The 20,192-nt window shown below is 51.6% G+C and overlaps 1 protein-coding gene across 1 annotated transcript; it reads left to right on the top strand.

Moving 5' to 3' along the window:
- The first annotated feature begins 1,368 nt into the window (after positions 1 to 1,368).
- Positions 1,369 to 8,265, top strand: TOR4A (torsin family 4 member A). The gene is made up of 2 exons (XM_063144622.1): positions 1,369 to 1,493; positions 6,302 to 8,265. Exon 2 carries the CDS (start codon positions 6,340 to 6,342, stop codon positions 7,567 to 7,569), a length of 1,230 nt encoding a protein of 409 aa, XP_063000692.1. The 5' UTR covers positions 1,369 to 1,493; positions 6,302 to 6,339; the 3' UTR covers positions 7,570 to 8,265.
- The last annotated feature ends 11,927 nt before the right edge of the window (positions 8,266 to 20,192 follow it).

The raw sequence follows: 20,192 nt of genomic DNA, 5'->3' as shown, positions 1-20,192 counted from the left end.
TGTTGCAGGTTTCTGGCAAATTTGCATGATTCAGGGTTCGTGGAAAACAAAGGCAGGAGGCTTCGTCGCGGAGGCAAGACGTGGGACGCCATGGGCTCAAATTCACTCGATCTGGGGGACCCTTGTGTTGGTGAGTGAGCGTGGCCCTTTAAGGGTTGTTTATATTTGAAAGGGGAGGGGCTGCTAGCAGCGCAGCTGCAATGGCTGGTTTGAAAGGTGGCAATCTTTAGGGTCGACTTGCTTATTTTTGGCCAGGCTGCTATTTTGGCAGGCCCAAGTTGGGCTTGGATGAAAGCCTGTGCCATCTTGCGATTAAGACGGCTGGACTGAGTGTAGGAAGACCCGGGTTCAAATCTCCGCTCAGCTATAAAGCTGCCGGTGGCCAGTTCAAGTAGCAAGAATCGGGGCACTGTAAACTTGCCACGGTGAAACAGAGGACACGAGCAGGACAGGAGACAAAACGATGGAACTTCGTGGGTGCGCTCATAACATGGCTGCCAGAGCTGCCTACCCATCCACAAAATGGGTGCCATGGCGGTCACAACATGCCCATTTCCCAGATGGCAACTGGGTGGGGCGAAGGAGAAAAGCCACTTGCCCATGAACCGAAGTCCAAGGCAGAAGTGGGGGGGGGGGCGAAGAAAAAGTTCTGAGTTCGAAACTCCAATGCCCATTTCGCAGAAGCCAAACTGAGGAGGTTGACGCAACAAGAAACACGGCCCCAAAACGGAGTGCGAGGCAGAGGCGCGGGTCTGTGTCCCAAATGCCACGTTGCACATGTGGCGTCCCGCCTTTGCCACCTGAGGCGATGCCTTCAGCCCACCTCATGAGGGAGCCGCCCTTAGGCCCCGTCAGAGCGGATGTGGCCAGATCCTGAGGGCTGGAGGACTTTCCGAGGTAGTGGACGACGCATGGCACCAGCGGAGCGCCACCACGCACCCCACGTTCATCCAGGCCGAGGAGCGAGCCTGAGTCCCGTGGCGTGGTTTTGCCGGCCTGTTGTCCCTTTTGCCTCTCCGTGACCCTGTCCTCCTTCGTGTAGAGGCCTGCCCTAGCAAGGGTGGCCTGATCCGCCTCATGGAGTCAGGTTTCCTGTTCAGCCCCGACACAGCCAATGAGGGGCCACGGGCAGAGGGTTTTTTTTTTTTTGGTCCATGTCTTACAAATGAAGCGGCCGTGCGCCAGCCCACAGCCAAACACAGCTGCCGTGCGCGAGGGAGATAAGGCCTCATTGTGGGTGTGAGGAGGAAGCACGGGAGGGAAGGAGGGAGGGAGGGAGGGAGGGAGGGAGAGAGAGGCCCCGCTCCGAGCTTTGCCATTGCTCTCTCACATTCTCTCTCTCTCCCGCACACACGCACACGCACCGAGGCATACCACGGCGCTTTTGCACAAGTGCCGCGAGGCCTCCCCTGCGCACAGATTCCGCCGTGTACCTCAATTCCCGATGAAGCGCGCAAGACCCGACGCGTGGTGATGGTCTCCGGCTGTTTGCGGTGAGGCTGGGCGGGTGGAGATTCCAGGCGTTTTGCGGGAGGGGTCTTTCCCTCGGAGGGTCAGGTTGCCAGCTGACCAGGCAGTGGAGGTGCGGAAGAGAAAGACTTGGGCTTTGCAACACGGAAAGGCAGAGAGAAAGAGAAAGAGAGAGAGAGAGAGAATGTACTAGCATCCCACTGACGGTGTGGAACTTGCTGTCAAAAGCACACAGGAGCAGAGGCTGGTGAAAAAGTTGGCAACTCTGTGCAGGGGCTACTGCCCACGCACTCTGCTGCTCCCTCCAGGTAGGATTTCTGTGGTGGCAGTAGCTCGCCTGGCATGCAGCTATTTTAAGAGAGTGAAGCTTTCCCTGATACAGAGATAAAAACTGGGGGGAACTTCCTCTTCCGATTTTCTGCGACAGCTAAAAAAGGGACAGGAGCCTTGCCTGCAAAAAAAAAGAAACAGAGAAAATGTTGGCAACTCTTAGGGGTTGTGTCAGGCAGGCCTTCCGTTTTGGTTGGCCCCTTCTTTTTGTTCCCCACTCCCGGGAAAAGGGGCGACGGACAAGCCTCACATGCATTTGGGAGCGGGTTGCCAACTGACCTGAAAAAGTCCAACCTGGCCTGCTCCGGCGCTTTTAACAGCAGCATGAAATCAGCAGGTGGAGTTTTTTTTCAAGAACATTTTGCCACCTGCTAATGCCTGCAGACTGAGCTGCGGCTAAATGCAGAGAAGCGAGGGTTAGTTTTGAAAGTTGGCAACCTTAAAGCTGCCAAACTCCTCCCCATCCACCCCTGCGCGGCAGGGCACCTGTGCTGTGGCTACATGAAAAGTAGAGAAACAACCAATGAAGCTGGTCTCCCAGCAGACACCCAGAGCTTGGGGCGTTTCCTTACTTTAATGTACGAGCCAAAAACCGGTACCGCAGCTTAACGGACAACTGTAATTATAGGGCCGTATTTCTTCGGAAGTTATGCGTGGCCTTCGCAGCTTGGCTAACTGATAACGAAGGATGAAATTCTGAAAAAGTTTTCTGCGGTAAGAATGAGGCACACGGCACCACGTGCAAATTTATGGCTTAGAAATGGAAAACATAAACTACTCTGCTGCCTCTGAATTCCAACGAAATCCACATGTTGAATCTGATTCCTTCAGTTTCTTTGGCAGCACATGCTGCTAGACCTCATTGACTGTTGATTGATTGATTGATTGATTGATTGATTGATTGGCAAGCACATGGGAGCACCTCACTCGTTCAGGCTTGATCAGTGCCATTCCATGAACCGTTTCTCCACGTAAGGTAACTTTCCCCAAACTGGGGCTCCCCAGTTGTGTTGGGACAACATCTCCCATCTGCCTCAGCCAACTTGGCCAGGAAATGATTGGAGCTGTAGTCCAACATATCTGGGATGTGCTAAGTTGGGAAGAACTGCTCTACGTGAAGAAACAGTTCGTAACTCTACATAGGGTTGCCAACTTTTAAACATGCCCTGCGCCTCTGTCCGAAATGAAAACCAGAGACGAAGCAAGCTTAAGAAAGCATCATTACGTGATGCGATTGCAAGTTGATCGCAAAGATCTGAGCTTTCCACATCCGGAAAAATGCTTTTGTGATCTGGCTGCGTGGAGATCCTGTCGCGTGCCACAAAGGGGCCTGAGATGGAACATATTTTGGGCTTCACAAACTGGTTGAAGAGGGCATTGGTAATCCATAAATCAGGGAGGGGGGGATTTTCATTTTAAGGGCCAGATTCCATTTCCGTGACCCTCTCGGGGGCCGCAGTGGGCGTGGCCAAAGACCAAAATGGGCATGGCCAAAAACGCCAGCATATTTTAATTTAAAGGTCTTCCTGCCAGCTACTGGAGAGGGGCGGAGGGGCATGTAAGAAAGAGACAATAATATCTCCAAAGTGGGGAATGGCGGCGATTCCAACAGAACCGAATTCGGTCTGGGCAAGCCGTTCTCCCAGTGAAGGGTATAGTCAAAATCAACCAGGGCTCCCCCAAATAGGTCCAGCCCTTGGGTGGCTCCTTTAGAGTCCCGTAACCAGAGCTGCCAGCCTCCGCTGTGTAGGGTGCATCCGCATAGGGTGACCCTATGGAAAGGAGGACCGGGCTCCTGCATCTTTAACAGTTGCGTAGAAAAGGGAATTTCAGCAGGTGTCACTGGTATGCCTGCAGCACATGGTGAAATACCCTCTTCATCACAACAGCTAAAGCTGCAGGAGCCTTCCCCTCTTGACCAGATACAAAAGAGGGCAGGGCTCCCGCAGACTTAAATGTTGCGATGAAGAGGGAATTTCACCAGGTGATGCATGCATACAAAGGACACCTGCTGAAATTCCCTTTTCAATGCAACTGTTAAAGATGCAGGAGCCCTGTCCTCCTTTCCATAGGGTCACCCAAGATGCACGTTTGTGTAAAGTCATGCTGACCCCTCTATCTTTCTCCCGCCACCCTCTTAGACGTGCTGGTTTCGATTCCTGGAGCGTAAAGAGTTTCGGTTCAGGAATGAGGCCCGGCCCGTTTTGCTGCTGCCCCCCACCCCCACCCTGGAATTCCTGCATTAATAAGTAGCTGGGTGGACATTCCCGGCAACTCATGCTGAGACCCAATTCATCATCCGAGTGACGCATTCTGTTCAAGGCCTAAGCGGCGGTCTGATCCCCGTGGGCCGTGTTTGCACAAACAAAATCCTCCCCGCCGAGTTATTGATGAGGTTTAGAAGCTCCTGCCCGCCCTCTATCCCAAGGACTTAGGGTGGATAACGAGCAAGTTAAAAATCATAAAGCCTAAGCAAACGTATTCAAATCCATTCGCCGGCATCATGAGCTTGGGGGAGTGGCAGAGCCGGGTTGTCCAAACTCCTGAGTAGCTCCATCTTCTCCCCCCCCCGCCCCCCGCTTAGAGCAGTTCACACAGAGATGCGACAGGGAACCTCTTCTAAGGGCGAATAAATTCTACTGCACCTCTGGAGTAACGCCTAATGCAAGGGTGTTGAACCTGAAGCCTCTGGTGTTATCTGGCCCTCCTGTGTGCCGCAGATGGCCCCGCCCCTTCCCTTTGCCCCGCCCCCTTTCTCCATCTACCAATCATAAGGTGCTTACCAGCTTTTGTACATGTTTTACCCACTAAAAGACTGAAATGCCTCTCCTAGGCTAAGTTACCGGCAGTAAGAGTTTTAAGCATAAATACGCTGGTATTCTTGGTGTGTTATTTTTTTCCAGTTTGGCCCTGATCCGTTTTGCATTTGTCCTTGCGCCCCGCTGGGATGTGGCTAACGACCACTTCTGCAGAACTGAATTCAAGCCTCGGGCAGCATTACCTGACCCTTATTAGAATGAATCTAACACACAATAGTTAAGACAAAATTAATATACATTCGACACCTTGCATTAGAAGTACCGATAACTGAATTACAGTGAATAATTTTTTAAAAAAACCCACCAAAACCCACTTAGGACATCCTTAGCTTCAAATCTCTAATCCGCTAATGTTTCTGTATATGGCTGAGATAGATATCCCTTTCTTATAGATGCATGTTTTGACTTGGCAGCGTTTTTTAAAACTGCAAAGTTGCCCTCAGGGGTTTATTCCGACATGAGAAACTGCCTTGCAAAGCCGCCGCCTCAAGGTGGCACCGCTGTTGAAGAAGATGCGTCTTCTGGATTTTAAAGATATCGACCGATTGCATGATCCAGTTGAAACAGTTATCTCAACTCAAGCGGTGGACTTCTGTGCGGGTTTCCGCTTTAATATTGCAGTGGCAGCAATAATGGCCTGATCCAGCTTGTTTTGGACTACAGTTCCCATCATTCCTGTCTGCTGGCCATTACAGCTGGGCCTAATTGGAATTGTAGTCAAAACATCGGAATGATTCTAGTTTGGGGAAGGTTAGTTTCATCCTTCCTCCAGTTACCTCTTGCTATTATTATTATTATTATTGCTATTATTGCTATTATTGTTGTTGTTGCTATTATTATGCTTATTAATAAGATTTCTTATACACCTTTTTTTTGTTTGACTTTTATCATTCTGACTCTTATTATCATTCTCTTATTGATAACGTTTCTCAATCATGTTTAAGCCTCAAGGCGGCTTAGAAGAAAATGAAAACACGGAAAATTTAAGCGAGCTAAAAGTAGTTATCAATTAAAATACCACCATCCCTAAAAGGACATGGGATATTAATAAACCATTTAATGGATCCATTAAAGCATCCATTGTAGGCCAGCAAATTCCTAGGAACAGAAGAAGGTCTTAACCTGGTGCTGGGAAAGATTGTGTTGGTGTCTGATGGGCCATGCCTGGGATGCGATTCGAGGAGCAACCACGGCAAAGGCCCTCCCTCCTTCTTTGTCGCTGTCCTCCAAACCACCCTGGGAGGAGGCACTCAGATTCTGGGAAGCCCTCCCAGGAACTGGCTTTTGGAGATAGACTCCCACTAAGTCTGGAGGTTCCATCTACTGCCATGGCTAGTAGCTGTTGATAGATACGTACCCCACGAAAGTGTCTAACCCCCGCCTTTAAATTAGAATAATAAAAGAGAATGTGTCTGTCTGTCCATCTGTCAGCGCCAATACTGTGAAAACTAGATGGCGCAAACCTGGCAGGAAAACTAAGGGGACCCTGGGGTGTTACCCCCACAGGGTGATTTTGCTTTTAAAACACATTAATCAATTAAAATGCGTCCATGTGGTCAAACCCTGCAGTAACACCTCCAGGCACTAGGGGGCAGGCTTCCCTAACCAGCACATCGCTTTGCAACCCGTACAGTTTGCAACCCTTCTTCCTGCTGTCCTGATGCTTCCTTTTATTCTCCCAGAGAAGACAGGTCTGCGAGGTGTACCGGAAGAGGTCGGGATGGATGGCCGGAAGACCCCAGTGAAAAGCTCCCACAAACTCTCTCTGCTCTCCTCCCCGGTTCGGGCCGTCATTCGCCTCCGGAGGACGGCCCACATCCTTAAGAAAGGCCTCTTGCCGGGGGACCCCCAAGCGAAGCTCCTCCAACGGCAGATCTCCTTGGGCCGAGCCAAGGTGGGCGCTGCGTCCACCTCCCTCTTGGGCCAAGCGAGCTTTGAGAGTTCGAAGTATTTCACTTTCGACACCTCTGCGCAGCCGACCCCGCAGAGAGGCAGCAAACGGAAGAAGAGGTGCAAGAACCCGAGGGTGCTGTACCCGGACAGTTCGAGGAAATACCTCCCCGTAGAGCACAAGAGCAAAGCCAAGAGATGCCTCCTCTTGCTGGTCGGCATCGTTTGCTTCCAGATCCTCAACGCCATCGAGAACTTGGACGATAACCTCCTGAAATACGACCTGGATGGGTTGGAGAAAACCATGCGCCGCGAAGTTTTTGGGCAGGCGCTAGCGGTGGAGAACATCATAGGGCTGCTCAAAGATTACCTGGCCACCCACATCCACAACAAGCCGTTGGTGATGTCCTTCAACGGCCCAAGCGGGGTGGGGAAAAGCCACGTCGGTTGGCTGTTAGCCAAACACTTCCGATCGGTCATGGACCACCATTCCGTGCTCCACTACTTCACGATGCACCGGTGCCCGGACCCCGCTTCCGTATACGACTGCCAGTCAGAACTGTCCAAGACAATCAGCGATATGGTAACCCAAGCCGAGATCGAAGAGAAGATCCCCGTCTTTATTCTGGATGAGGTGGAGTCCATGTCCCCGGCTTTGCTGGAGACCCTCGGAGGGTTCTTCCAGAAGAACCAAACCAACGAGTTCCTCAACGCCGTCTACATCCTCATCAGCAACCTGGGCGGCGACGAGATCATGGACGTCGTTCTGCAGAACCTCCTGCAGCCCCAGGGAAAGATGGAGGAGCTGAGGACGGCTCTCCGGCCCGTTCTCGGCCACCTCCACCCCCTTTGGACGACGGTGGAGATCGTTCCGTTCACGCTGTTGGAGAAGAACCACGTCCAGAGCTGCTTCTATGAGGAGATGATGAGCGAAGGCATCTATCCCGACCCGAGCCACATCGAGCGCTTAGCCGGCCAACTCAACTATTACACCCAAGGTGGGCAAGAGTTCGCCATCAGCGGCTGTAAACAGGTGGTGTCCAAAGTGAATCTATTGTAAGGGCAGAGATACAAATCCCAGACCCAAGGTTTGCTTCCCTCTCATTTGCGTTGTGGGGGACGCGCTTGTTTTCCCGGAGTGAGCAAGGATGAGGGTGACGTAGTTTAAAAATATATATCGCCAGAACTTACACCTAGGAAGTGTGACTAATCCATAGCAGACAACATCCAAATGGTATGGATTATTCACAGAAGTGATTAACTCCTCTAAGTTACTACTTAACGATATGAGAACATCAGAAGAGCCCGGCTGGATCAGACCAAGGGTCCATCTGCTCCAGCCTTCTGGTCACACAGTGGCCCACCAGCTGCCCACGAGATACCCAAAGCAGGACATGAGAGCAACAGCACCCTCCCGCCCATGTTCCCCAACAACTGGTGCATAGGCTTAATGCCTGTGATACTGGAGGAAGCACAGAGCCATCAGGGCTAGTAGCCATGGCTGGCCTTCTTCTCCTCCTCCAGGACTTTATCCAACCCCCTTTTAAAGCCATCCCAATGGGTGGCCATCACCACATCTTGTGGTAGTGAGTTCCATAGTTTAACTCTGCGCTGTGGGAAGAAGTCCTTCATCCATACGGAACTGCTACAAGGTCTCCCTTCTACTTCTCCTGCCTCCTGATGACGGAGTTTTATTCTTATAGGGCAGGGAAGTGAGTTCAAACAAATTTAGTCTGGATTGATCCCTGCACCCGTTGTTGCGTTTTTTAAATAATAATAAAAATGCTGAAGAAAAAAGAGAGGTCCCATGTGAAGGGCATTATTGGTTTTTTTTTACAAAAGCCTTGATAAAAGAAGGTGGAGGAAAAGCAATTTAGGCCAGTTGCTAAGGAGGTATTCCGAAACATAGCAGCGAAAGGGAGAGTTTTGGCGTAAGGTTTTGCACCAATACTAAAAGTCACACTAGGGGTGTTGAACCTCTTTCACCCTGAGGGCCAAACTGCACTGCAGTGAAGCTCTCGGGGGGCTGCAGTCCATTGGTGGGAGGAGCCAAAGGCAGAGGGGCGGAGCCAGAAATCCCAGCTGATTTTCACTTAAAGCCCTTACCGCCAATAATAACCCAGCCTCAGGTGAAGCGTTCACCTTTTAGAATGGGACTGGGGAGCTCCACAAAAACTGGAAAAACGGCCCAACGATTTGTGGTTGGGTGAAAGGGGGAGGGATCAGGAGGAAAGGGGCGTTGAGGTACGGCCATTTGCGGAGCCTCAGAGGACCTCACAGAGGCTGGGTGTGGCCCACGGGCCTGATGTTTAACAGCCCTGCTCTAACCACTCAAACCCACTGCCCTACTGACCCATTCCTTGCCGAGTTCCCTCTCCAAGCTGCTTTCAAGACACCCCCCCCATTGAGAACTTCGGCTTCCTCTGTCCCTGCACCCCTAGAATAGTGGGGCGATTCCCCGTTCTTTCATTTGAAAGCTGCCTCAGATTTCTCCCTGCGGCCACGCAATTCAAAAATAGCCTTCTTTTGCATGCACCTCCTTATGGAAACACCTGGGGCCCAGGCAGGCGGACTGATAAAGCAGGTGCGTTGACTCATGCCTTATTTTCTTCCTTTTCTGTTTTCATGTCGTGCGGCGTTTTCTGCAAAGCCGGCAGGGGCATATTAATAAACTCTCCCTAAAAATAGAAAACTATAATCAGAAGTATTTGGGGGTGGTTTTTTTGGGTTGGGTTGGGTGTTGTTGTTGTTTTAACCACAAAGTATTTGTCTGGTCAGGCACAAGAGATTTACCCTGCAGGAGGCTATCCCTTTTTTGAAATTAACTGCTACAATTATCAGGCAAATGAATCATGAGAGGGAAGCGAAACAAGAGCAGCTGATTCACTGGTTTGTTTTGCAAAAGAGCTGCCTTATTTTTTGCGCTCGGACGTGCCGTTAGTTGGCGTTGCAACGCCGTTAGTTGGCGTTGCAATGCATCCCTGACGAAGAGAGGCGCAGCGTGTTTCCGGTCAAGGCTTTTACCATGTTCTGCCTCATTCACGGAATTTTATAGCGGCTTGGGATGACAAAGCGCTTTTCCACACCAGGCTGTTAATCGGCTCTTGGTTTCGTCACAGAAGTGAAGTCCGAGCACCACACGAGGAATGTTTCCTTTCCTGCTTTCCCGCTCCATAACCTCTAGGTGGCGCTGTGGTATAGCAGTATAATGCAAATACACAAGAGGAAATTGCCCTTGCTTTCGCTTCCACAATTAAATGCAGCATTTCCCCTGCTCTAACACACACACCCTGCCCAAAGTGCTGGTTAGATACAGAAGCGGAACTGGAGGGTCATGACATCATCTAAAGAACCCATAAACAACCGTGAGCAGGAATAATGAGTGCATGATAAATGCGTCATGGAGGAAAGGCCAAAGCCTTTAACTCATAACTCCACCCTCTTACCTTTTCCCCACTGCTCTTCCCCTACCACGGAAAATCCATTAAGGAGGGAAAGACAAAATAGCTGCACGACGCCTTCTGAATGGGAGCACAAGGAGCCCTCTGTCTGGAAGCACAAAAATGATGTCGGAGCCCTCATGAGATCTAGCTCCTTGGGTGAATGGTTTGGAAGCAAGACATTGGGGTTAGAGCGGTCTCAGCTTGTTACTCACACTAAACAGCCAGGTCATAATCAATAGCTTTATAGGCCTAGGTGGGACCTTATTGGCCCATGATGTCACCTGATCACTGCTGGGTTGCAAACTGCAGTATCACCCATTGACCACTTCCACTCCCCATCGCTTCTCCCAGCGATTCAGAGCCGAAGCTGAGAAGGATTCGGGGCCCAGCGTGTCTGTCTCCTGTGTTGACGTTGCTAAGCAATCGGGGGTAAGGGGATCCGCCCCGCTCCTCCAAGTGAGTGGGCGCTAGCGGGATGCAGATAAAGCCCTGACGGTACCAATCGCCCCACGGGGAATCACCCGCTTTGCCCCCTATGATAATGAGAAAGGAGCTGGCATCGGAAGAAAGAGAAAGAGAGAAAGAGAGAAGGAGCAATTTGTGGGGGGGAGCGAAATGGCTCCGAGGCGTTCTGTTAAATTAAATTTCACTGTCAAGATCTAAGCTGGGGCTTGACACGGGAGGGCGGCGCTCCGCAAAATGCCCTGGGCCTCAACAGGTCGCGCAGCGATAATAAACTCTTTCCCGTCTCCTCTCCTGCGAAGGCGTGCAAAGTGCAGGGAGCACACCGGGGCCGTTAGTAGCAACATCTGGGTCAGGCACATCTGTTTGCCTGCTCCCTCACGCCTTGGCTTTGGTCCCGAAAGATAGCTATTTCCCTCCTTCTTCCCAAACTTGCCACGCCACCCCAAAAACCTCGGTCAGATGACAACCCGAAAAGCACACGCGACTCAAAACAAGATCAACACACAAAAGTAAACCCCCCAGGAAAAAGGAGTACCCATTCGGACGGACTTCTATTGGCAGAACCGGCACCTCGGAGCACGATCGAAGAATGGGGCCTGCCGGGTTGCCAACTTTTTTGTCTGGCTGAGCGCTTGAGACAGTGACGCTTGGCTTTTTGCCCGAATATCTGATTTATGGAATCGTTCGTTGGCCGGCTCATTGGAAAGGCTCATTGCCAGCTCAGCAAATGCTTCCAAGTTGCCCCTGCGATAAACAATTAAAAATGCAGCAATCAACATGAAGATAAAAACACTAATACTACTATTAATAACTTCGAATTTATGCTGGGTCAACTTCGTGGAAGGAAGTGTGCTTCTCTGCCCACTACCTCCCATGGCAGCTACACAGAGAGTCAGGCGGCCCTACTGAATAGAGTGAGCTGTTCTGGGGTTGGGGAGAAGTGGGGAGTCCCCCGAATTGGGTGGATGCTGGATCCAACCCAAAATACTTTTAAAACAGCAGAGTAATCGAAAGCTGACGTTCCAAGTGTGCAGGAGTAAACACTAGCTGCCCTCAGAGGTAAGACCCCCATCCTCTGTATTAGCCACTGGGTGGGACTCTGAATTGGAAGGAGGCAAATGCAGAGCAGTGACCCATGCAGAGGTACAACAGACAGCCTCCTCGAAGGGCTGCACTTCTACCTCAGGAGCGACTGGATAGCTCAATCGCACGTGGCGTCGTGGAACGACCCATCCTGAGCAGAGGCTGATGGGACAAAAGGCAGGCTAGTCCAGTGACTCATGCAGAGAGATGGCGGGGCAACCTCCCCTGCGGGGAGGCTTTGGGGCTGCCAGTTAAGTCAAGCAATTTTTTTTTAATTCAGTATTATGAATAATAATTAACTTAATACCTTGACGCATCAATGAATTTAATTGAGCAAATGATTTTTAATAACATGTGGCAATCGGGCTGTTCTTTCGCGGTGTGCCGAAGCGTAGTCATTTGGGAAGCGTGGCGGGCAGAAATCCAACAGGTGAAGCTTCTCCCGTCACTCAGGTCAATTCCATGCTGTCGAATGACGGTCTCTCGCGGTGCTGCAGAGGGACCTAGCAGTGGCCTTAGAGCAGCCTTCCTCAACCTGTGGCGCTCCAGATGTGTTGGACTGCATCTCCCAGAATGCCCCAGCCAGCTGGCTGGGGCATTCTGGGAGTTGTAGTCCAACACATCTGGAGTGCCCCAGGTTGAAGAAGGCTGCCTTAGAGCAAGTTGGACGGTCCATCCTCCTGGCCTGCGATTTGTGCTACCCCAGTACTGAGTGGCTACCATGGGTGCCCTCTGAAAAGCAGGGTTCTCCACGCTCTGCCAAACGGTAGGTTTACTTCCCAGGGGAGAGCAGAAAATCCTTGGAAAAGATTTCATATATATCTCAAGACCCATTTTGGAGTAGAGCCTCATCCCCACGGCCAGCAGGGGGATGATTGGAGTTGTAGTCCAAGATGGGCTAGCCCTTGGCAACATCTGGCAGCATTTTGGAGCTCTCACCTGGAGGCTGAGCAATTTCGCTCCGCGTTGGAGGTGGGAATCTTCCCGGCCTGGCTAGCCGTTCCCTCCTGTGGGTGTGGACAGGTGAGCGATTTGGGGCAGAGTCACCTGTGAGTCAGAGCAGCTCCACCCTGACCGAACTCCACCGGGGAAAAAACACACATGGATAAGCAGACCTTTTGGAAGCTAAAAACCAGCGCAAGAGCCTACCTCCACACACCTGGGCATTTTCTGCCTCGACAGAGGCTTCCGAGAGCCGTTGCTTCTCCCTGATCGTCGCTTTCCCGTCAGTTCCCGAGGGTTTTCCAAGGCGGTCCAATCCTCCAGGCGAAGGATGCCCAATGCAGCAGGTGCACCTGTCTCCGCGGCTTCAGCGGTTGGGACTTTTTCGGAGAGGATGCCCGGCCCCGTAGCACGGAGAGGCAGAAAGCCCAGCAGGATCCTGTACCCTCCGCTGGGGAGGAAACGTTGCCCTCGGAAGGAGACGGATGCCACCAAAAGGTGGCTCTTCTTTTTCGGCGGTGTCCTCTTCCTGCAGATCCTCACGGAGGAGCCCGAGCGAGAGGACCTCACTGAGGACCAGCAGCATGGTCCGTCTTCAGGCATCCGGCACCTCCAGGCTCTGTCCAATTCCTCGGGTGATGGAATCGTGCCAATGGAGACCACTGCTTCAGCCTCTGTTCCGGACCGAGAGGCGGCCTGTCTTGTGAGACCTGGTAGCGGCGGACGTGGAGCACTGGTCCAGGGAATAAGGAGAGAGGCTGATGTTTCAAGTCCTTAAGTTCTGCAGATGAGGTCTAGCAAAGGAGAGCTCACCTAGGGGTCCTTAAGGGTTCAATGACTTGAGAGGGATTTTGTGGGGTATAGGAGAATTAAACGGTCGCTCCGTGGCCCTGGAACAAAACGGGTGGAGTATGCATTTCTTCAGTCCTGCAGTCCGGCCATTTAAACCTCCGAACTTCATCCTCGTTCGATAGTGATGTGCGTTAAAAGAGGCACCAGCACATCTGTTTCTGGATGGTGCACCGTACATTCCGGGGACTGTCCCCAGTCTTTGAATCCTGCCCCTAGGTAAATTTCCATCCTTCCTTTTGCCTGGACGCGAGTGTTACCGAACTGCGAGGGTTTTGCCATCCTTCAGGGCTCAGCCCGCTTGCTGGCGGGATCGAGACGTCGCGAGTGGACGCATCTCCTTCTAGTGCGCAGCTGCGTGGGGCACGAACGCTCACGTGCCGTGTGTGCAAACGGCCTCCGCTCAACTATCATTTCTGAACTGTGAATGAAATATGGTAAGAGAGTTGTGTGTGGTGTGTTTGTGTATTTCTCCTCCCTATTGCAGATCAAAATTTGGGGTTTCTGTAGCGACCAGGGGTTTGATGTGTTTGCCTTTAGCATGCGGAGTGCTCTCTTTATGGGTTCGACACACCCTTGCCGCTCCACCGCTGCTCCCCAGTTTCCTGCCCCCATGTTTTTAGGGAGGGCAAATTGCCAGGAAGAACGAAGGGGGGACACACACACCCAAATCTGGACCTGCTGTTTTGTGTTTGTTCCTCCGTTTTAACTTCCCTGCCTGATTGCGAAGTTCGTCTCCGGAGCGATGAGTGGCTCCCAGGGAAAGAGCCTTCTCTGCTGTGGCCCGTTTCTGGAATGCCCTTTCTGAGAAGATACGTCTGGCTTTTGCACTGTATGCATTTAAACACTGGCTGCCTGTATGTTTCCGAGCCTGATTCAAGGTGCTGGTTTTGACCTATAACGCCTTACACGGCTTGGGACCACAATACCTGATGGAACGCCTCTCCCGACGTGAATATACTACGTTCAACATCTAAGGCTTGGAGAGTGGCAACAAGAGAGAGGGCCTTCTCTGTGGTGTCCCCCCAACTGTGAAACAATCTCCCCGACGAGGCCTGCCAGGCGCCAACATTGTCATCTTTTCGGCGCCAGGTCAAGACTTTTCTCTTCTCCCAGGCATTTAGCAATACGTAATGACCCTGGGATCCTGGGTCTGTTTTTTTGGCTCATTGTTTTTAAAGTTGTTGTACTGGTTTTAAATGTATGTGTATTTTGCTTGTTTTTGTGGTTTAAAATTTTTGTATATTGTTTTTAAATGTTTTATCTTATGTGAACCGCCCAGAGAGCTCCGGCTATTGGGCGGTATAGGAATGTAATAAATAAATAAATAAAATAAATGTGAACCGCCCAGAGAGCTTCAGCTATGGGGCGCTATACAAATGCAATAAATAAAATAAATAAACACTGGGCAAAGACCTTCCTCTTCCAATGGGGATTTAGAGCACAATCCTATAGACGGAAAAAGGTCCTACAACTTCCAGCTGGGAGTTGTAGGACTTTCCCCCCCTGCCTAAACATGCATAGGATTGCACCCTAATTCTTTAAGCTATTGCTCCGATTATTCGCTTTCTTGTTCACGGTTTCGTATTTTCGGGTTTCTGAATCGCCGAACGGGAGGACAAGAGAGGAACCATGGTTTGGCATGGCATGGGCACATGCTAATTTACACGTAATCATGATTAAAAATTCAGTAGAAATATAGGCCTTTGCTAGACCAGTGTTTATCCCAGGGTGAACCCCGGGCTCGTCCCTGGGCGTCCAGATGACTCACAGGGGATCCCGGGCTCAGGGAGGGATCAACCCTCCCTGGCCCTGGGATAACAGGCACCACTTTTAGCCTGATATTTTTCACAGTCTCGGGCTGAGACCGCGAACATGTGGCGCCTCTAACAAGCGGTTTTCCTGGCTCCTTGCAATTACTCGTGAGGAGGCAGGAGGCGCGGATGGGGCGCAGCGCTCTCTGTGCCCATCGGGGACGGGGGGGAGATCGGGGCCACGGAAGGGGAGAGATCGGGGCCACGGAAGGGGAGAGATCGGGGACGGGGGGAGTTCGGGGAATTTTTTTTTTAAAATACTCACTTTTGCGCAGGACCGCTCCTGCGTGTCCAGCCCCTTCAGTAAAAAAAAAAATGGCGGGCGCAACAGCGCGCCACGCGTGTAGACTAAGGTGAGATCCCGCAATATTTGCATCACGGGATCTCCCCTGGTCAGGCCCAGATTTACAGGTAGGTCTAGAAAAGGCCATAGTCCGTCTCGCCATTGGAGACTGTGACCAGATGACCCATGCGCCCACCTGTTCAGCCTGTCGTTCGGGCACGAACTGTGGACGGGCGACATTTCTGATGGTTTTTGACCTTGAAACTGAAATTGGACCGGGGAGCAGTTCAAAGCAGAGGACACCGTCATAGAGAGAGGACTGCTCCAGCTAGGTTGCCAACTTCTCAACCGGCCTCAGCAGCTGTGCTTTTAGCGCCACCGTGATCTCCGTAATGCGAAACACTTCAGCTGTTGATTTCTGCGCATCACCCTGCGGGTTGAGCCAAAAAGCATTATCCTGATCCGCCATGCGCGTGCACACGCAGAGCTGCATTAAAGTAAATGACGAAGAAACCCAGTGTCAAGTGCCGCCTCGCTTGAAATGGGCACAGGAGCAGCCTAGGTCCCGGGTAAGTTGGTAATGTTGAGCTCCGGCCAGAAGAAACGAAATTGAGTCTCCCATTTATTTATTTGGTTTTCTTCTCTCCTGGATCCGGCCCGGTTTAAACCTCAAATCTCTGCAGGCAGAGGCTGTCTGAGAGTATAAGAAAAGAGTTTTTAAAAAGAATGGGCTGGGTGGAGCTGAAAGGGGGCACTCAGGAAAATTTCCTTCTTTTCGCCCATGTAATTCCCCAACAGGAGTGGAGGCTGCTGACTCCGAGGTCAATGGGGCAGTAAATCAGCTCCGGGTTCCAGTCAGAACCAGCCAGAGCTCTGAAGAAGCTCTCCAAGGTGTGAAACTTTGGAGTTTAGAACTTTAGAGATCTGACTGGTTCTGACTGAATCCCAGAGCGGATTCCCCATCCCAGTGCCCTCGGAGACACCAGCCTCTCCTGCACCACAGCCGTGTGCTGCTGAGTAGCTGAACCTGTGTGCGACATCGTCTGGACCCAGGAAGCCTGCAGGTCTTTTGCGCTCCTTCGTCCGTGGGCCTCAAATTAAGAGCATGACGAGGCTAATTGGAAGGCGGGAATCGCTCCTGCTAATGAGCCCTTTGGAGGAAACACCCGGAGCGCTTTGCACCCGTTGCGTGCAAAGCGTTCACCCACGCACGCGGGGGAATCCTCTCACCCCGGCGGGGCGAGGGCTTTACGAGGGGTTGCACAAGACATGGCTGGCCAGCATTTTCGGAGCACGGTCGCAAACTTTCCCAAGGTGGCGCGGATATTTTGGAATGCAAGTCCTGTGAAGCCTGAGCCCCTGGCTGTGCTGGCCGGGGCTGATGGGAGTTGTTGTCCAAAGCATCTGGAGGGGGCCTGGTTGAGGAAAGGCCCTGCAAGCGGTCAATAGCTTCTCTGTTGGGGAGAAGATGCTGAGCAGAGACAGGATAGAGGTGGACAAAATTATGCATGGTATGGAGAATGTGGAGAGGGAGACATTTGTCTCCGTCTCCCATAATACTAGGACCCCATGGGGTCATCCCATGAAGCTGTTGGGTGAGACAGCCGGGACAAATAAAAGGAAGGACTTCTTCACATCGCGCAGAGTTCAACTATGGAATTCGCTACCACAAGATGTGGCGATGGCCACCAACTGGGATGACTTTAAAAGGGGGTTGGATAAAGCCCTGGAGGCAAAGGCTATCAATGGCTACTAGCCCTGATGGCTGTGTGCTACCTCCAGTATCCGAGGCAGTAAGCCTGTGTGCCCCAGTTGCTGGGGAACATGGGTGGGAGGGTGCTGTTGCACCGTGTCCTGCTTGTGGGTCCCTGGTCGATGGCTGGTTGGCCCCTGCGTGAACAGAGTGCTGGGCTAGACGGACCCTGGGTGTGATACAGCCTCAGGGCTCTTCTGATGTTCTTATATCGGGTGTGCTTGTTGGTCTCTAAAATTGGTCACTCCCCTGCTTCGCTTCCCCCCGCCGCTACGTTGCTTATATAAGAACTGGCTGATTAGCCTCCGTTGCTGGCCAGCTTGTAAATTACCAAAAAGTAAAACAAAAATAAAACCCGGCCGGTTGATGTAATCGGCTTGCTGTCTCTCCAAAGCCTTCAGGGTTACGTCTCGCGCAGCCACACTCCCAAAGTGAAACACCCAAGCTGCGCGGCGCCGAAGTTGCACAGCGAATGGTGATTCCATAAACACCTCTATGGTATGAGGCCTCCGCGTTCCATCGACTCCCCCCAGATATCAAATCTCTTGACTAGCCGGGAGTGGATGCATATAGGGGTCCCAACCTTTTTGGGGTTGGTGGGCACATTTGGAATTCTGAGCATCGTGGCTGCTCTCACAAAATGGCTGCCATGGGGGGGGGAACTTGTCCATTCACAAAATGGCTGATGCGGTGGGCGTGGCCGGTCACGAAACACTCATTTCCCAGAAGGCAAACTTGTGGGACTGATAGGAGAGGGATTTTTCAAAGTACAAAGCAGAGGTGTGGGACGTGAACTCCAAAACAGAAAAACACCTCTTTCAAACCCAAAGATTTATGTTCTTTTATGTATTTATTTATTTATTACATTTTTATACTGCCCAATAGCCGAGGCTCTCTGAGCAGTTTGCAATTTAAACCATAAAATATGGGGGGGGGGGCGGAGGGATTGCATAATAAAAATGTAAAAGTTTAAAATGGCAACATTCTGCACTAGCTGAAGCTTCCGAACCCAGCGCAAAGGGGCCCTTACAAGAGGAAAACTGGTTTATAAGTGCAATAATAAATAAAGATAAATAAATTATAAAAGCATTCCAGTCCCCCCGCTCGTCCATGAAACTCACCAGGCAACTTTGGGCGCATCTCAACCTAACCTGCCCCGCGGAGAAAAGCCAGAGGAAGGTGTGAGCCGCCTCCGGTTGCCGGCAAGAGGAAAAACAGGCCGGATTTAAATGTAACATATAAATACATACGTACAGAAACTTTCCTGCTGTCATGAGAGCTAGAAACTTGCTTTGTTTAAATAGTCAATTCGACCTGCGGAGAAATTCACTCTCCAGAAAGAGCCGGAACGCGGCCAATTCACAGTGCCCTGGACTTAATGGTACGTATTTCCACACCATCTGCCTTCCCTGCCATGCAACTAAAGGTTTACTCCCTGAGCGCACGCCTGTTATGGATCTGGGAGGAAATGCATGTTTCACCTGCAGTGTGGTGTGCTCCTTTATTCTGCCTGCCAACTCCCTGATTTCAAAGTCAAGAGTGGCCTAACCCGGTTAGCCCCAGATGTGCTGCACTCCAACTCCCATCACCGCCAACTAGCCGAGGAAGTAAGCCCTATTGAACACAGACAGACTGCATAGGATAGCGCTGCACTACAAGACCATTTAAAACCGCTTTCCCCCAACTTTGTGAGTAAATCCCACTGAACTCAGAGGCATTAACTTCTGAATCAGGCATGTATAGGGTTGTGCAATGTCAGTCCTACATAGGATAGACCCATTGAAATGAATGAAACCGTTGGGAGTCATGAGTAACTGAAGTCCCATTCGTTTCCATGGGTCTCCTCTACATAGGACTGGCCTGGGACGTTACCCAGCGAGTTGGGGGCCATGTGCCCGTCCTGACATTCCTGGACCGCAGCTCCCATGATCCCCTGCTACTGGCTGTGCTGGCTGGGGCTGATGGGAATTGCAGTACAACACATAGGAGATACACACACATTCTCCATCTCTGGTTTAGAGAGTCTGGGAAAGAAATGAAACTTGAGGAAAAGCAAACACGGAGGAACGGGGACCAGAAAAACGGATTAAATCACGACAATTGGTGCGTATGCAAGAGAGGCATTTAATTTTCCCAAACCCGCAGTGGGGCGATACCTCGACGAGGACCAACCCAAACTCCACAGAAATGTGAAAGCTTTCGTGTCCTGCAGGACTCTTCATCTGGCTAGGTGGTACCACCACTAATCAAGCTATAGGTTTGGGGATTCTTCTTCTCTCTCTCTCTTGCACGGACCACCACGGCTAGCTTTCTTTTTCTTCTTTTAAACTTAATTTTCTGTATCTTTGCACCACCAGCTGTCTTGGCTTCCAGCCACCCAAATGCCTGGACATACTGTGTGTGTGTGTGTGTGTGTGTGTGTGTGTGTGTGCCTGCAATGAATACCCGGACATGCTGGGGTACCGATCCCGTCCGAGCCACCGTTTTTTGCAACACCGAAGTCCCGTTGAGCTTGGGAATGCGCAGGGAGCTCGAAGCCGCTCCGGGCCTGGTGCGCGCAGTTTCCCAGTTGTGCAGGGACAGCTGGAAGCGGGGGTGGGGGGGAGAGAAACTCCAACACGTCCCCCCCCTCCTCAACCCCGTCCCCCTCTTTTCTGAAGAGGCGGGCTTCTTTTGTGTGTTGCGGTTCCCCTCCTTTGCGTGCAATGCTTTGGCCTGACTCCAGGCCAAGCCTGGCCCAAGGAAGCGGCTCTTAGCCTGGGTGTGTGTGTGCTGGAGGGAGAGAGGAGGAGGAGGAGGAGGAGGAGGAGGAGGAGGAGGAGGAGGAGGAGGAGGAGGGAGGCCCAAGGAGACAGCAGCTTTTCCTGCCACACGCACACACTCATGCGCGCACATCTGCTCTTTTCCGTGGCCTCCCAGTTGCCATAGGAACAGGAGTGACAAAGGCGAGGAAAGTCTCCAGGGCCCGAGCAGAGGGACAGGGCGGGAGAGGAAGGCCCTGCCCCAGAAACAAAGTTTTTGAGCGGATCTGCTGCTGCTGCTGCTGGAAAA

Source organism: Elgaria multicarinata, chromosome 19 (genome assembly GCF_023053635.1).
Source record: "Elgaria multicarinata webbii isolate HBS135686 ecotype San Diego chromosome 19, rElgMul1.1.pri, whole genome shotgun sequence".
In the NCBI taxonomy this organism is placed as follows: Eukaryota; Metazoa; Chordata; class Lepidosauria; order Squamata; family Anguidae; genus Elgaria; species Elgaria multicarinata.
The sequence above is the reverse complement of the archived record's forward strand: the minus strand, read 5'-3'. Positions and strand labels throughout refer to the sequence as shown.

Coding starts and splice junctions, on each gene's coding strand:
- TOR4A (XM_063144622.1), top strand. CDS start 6,340: ATGGATGGCCGGAAGACCCCAGTGAAAAGCTCCCACAAACTCTCTCTG.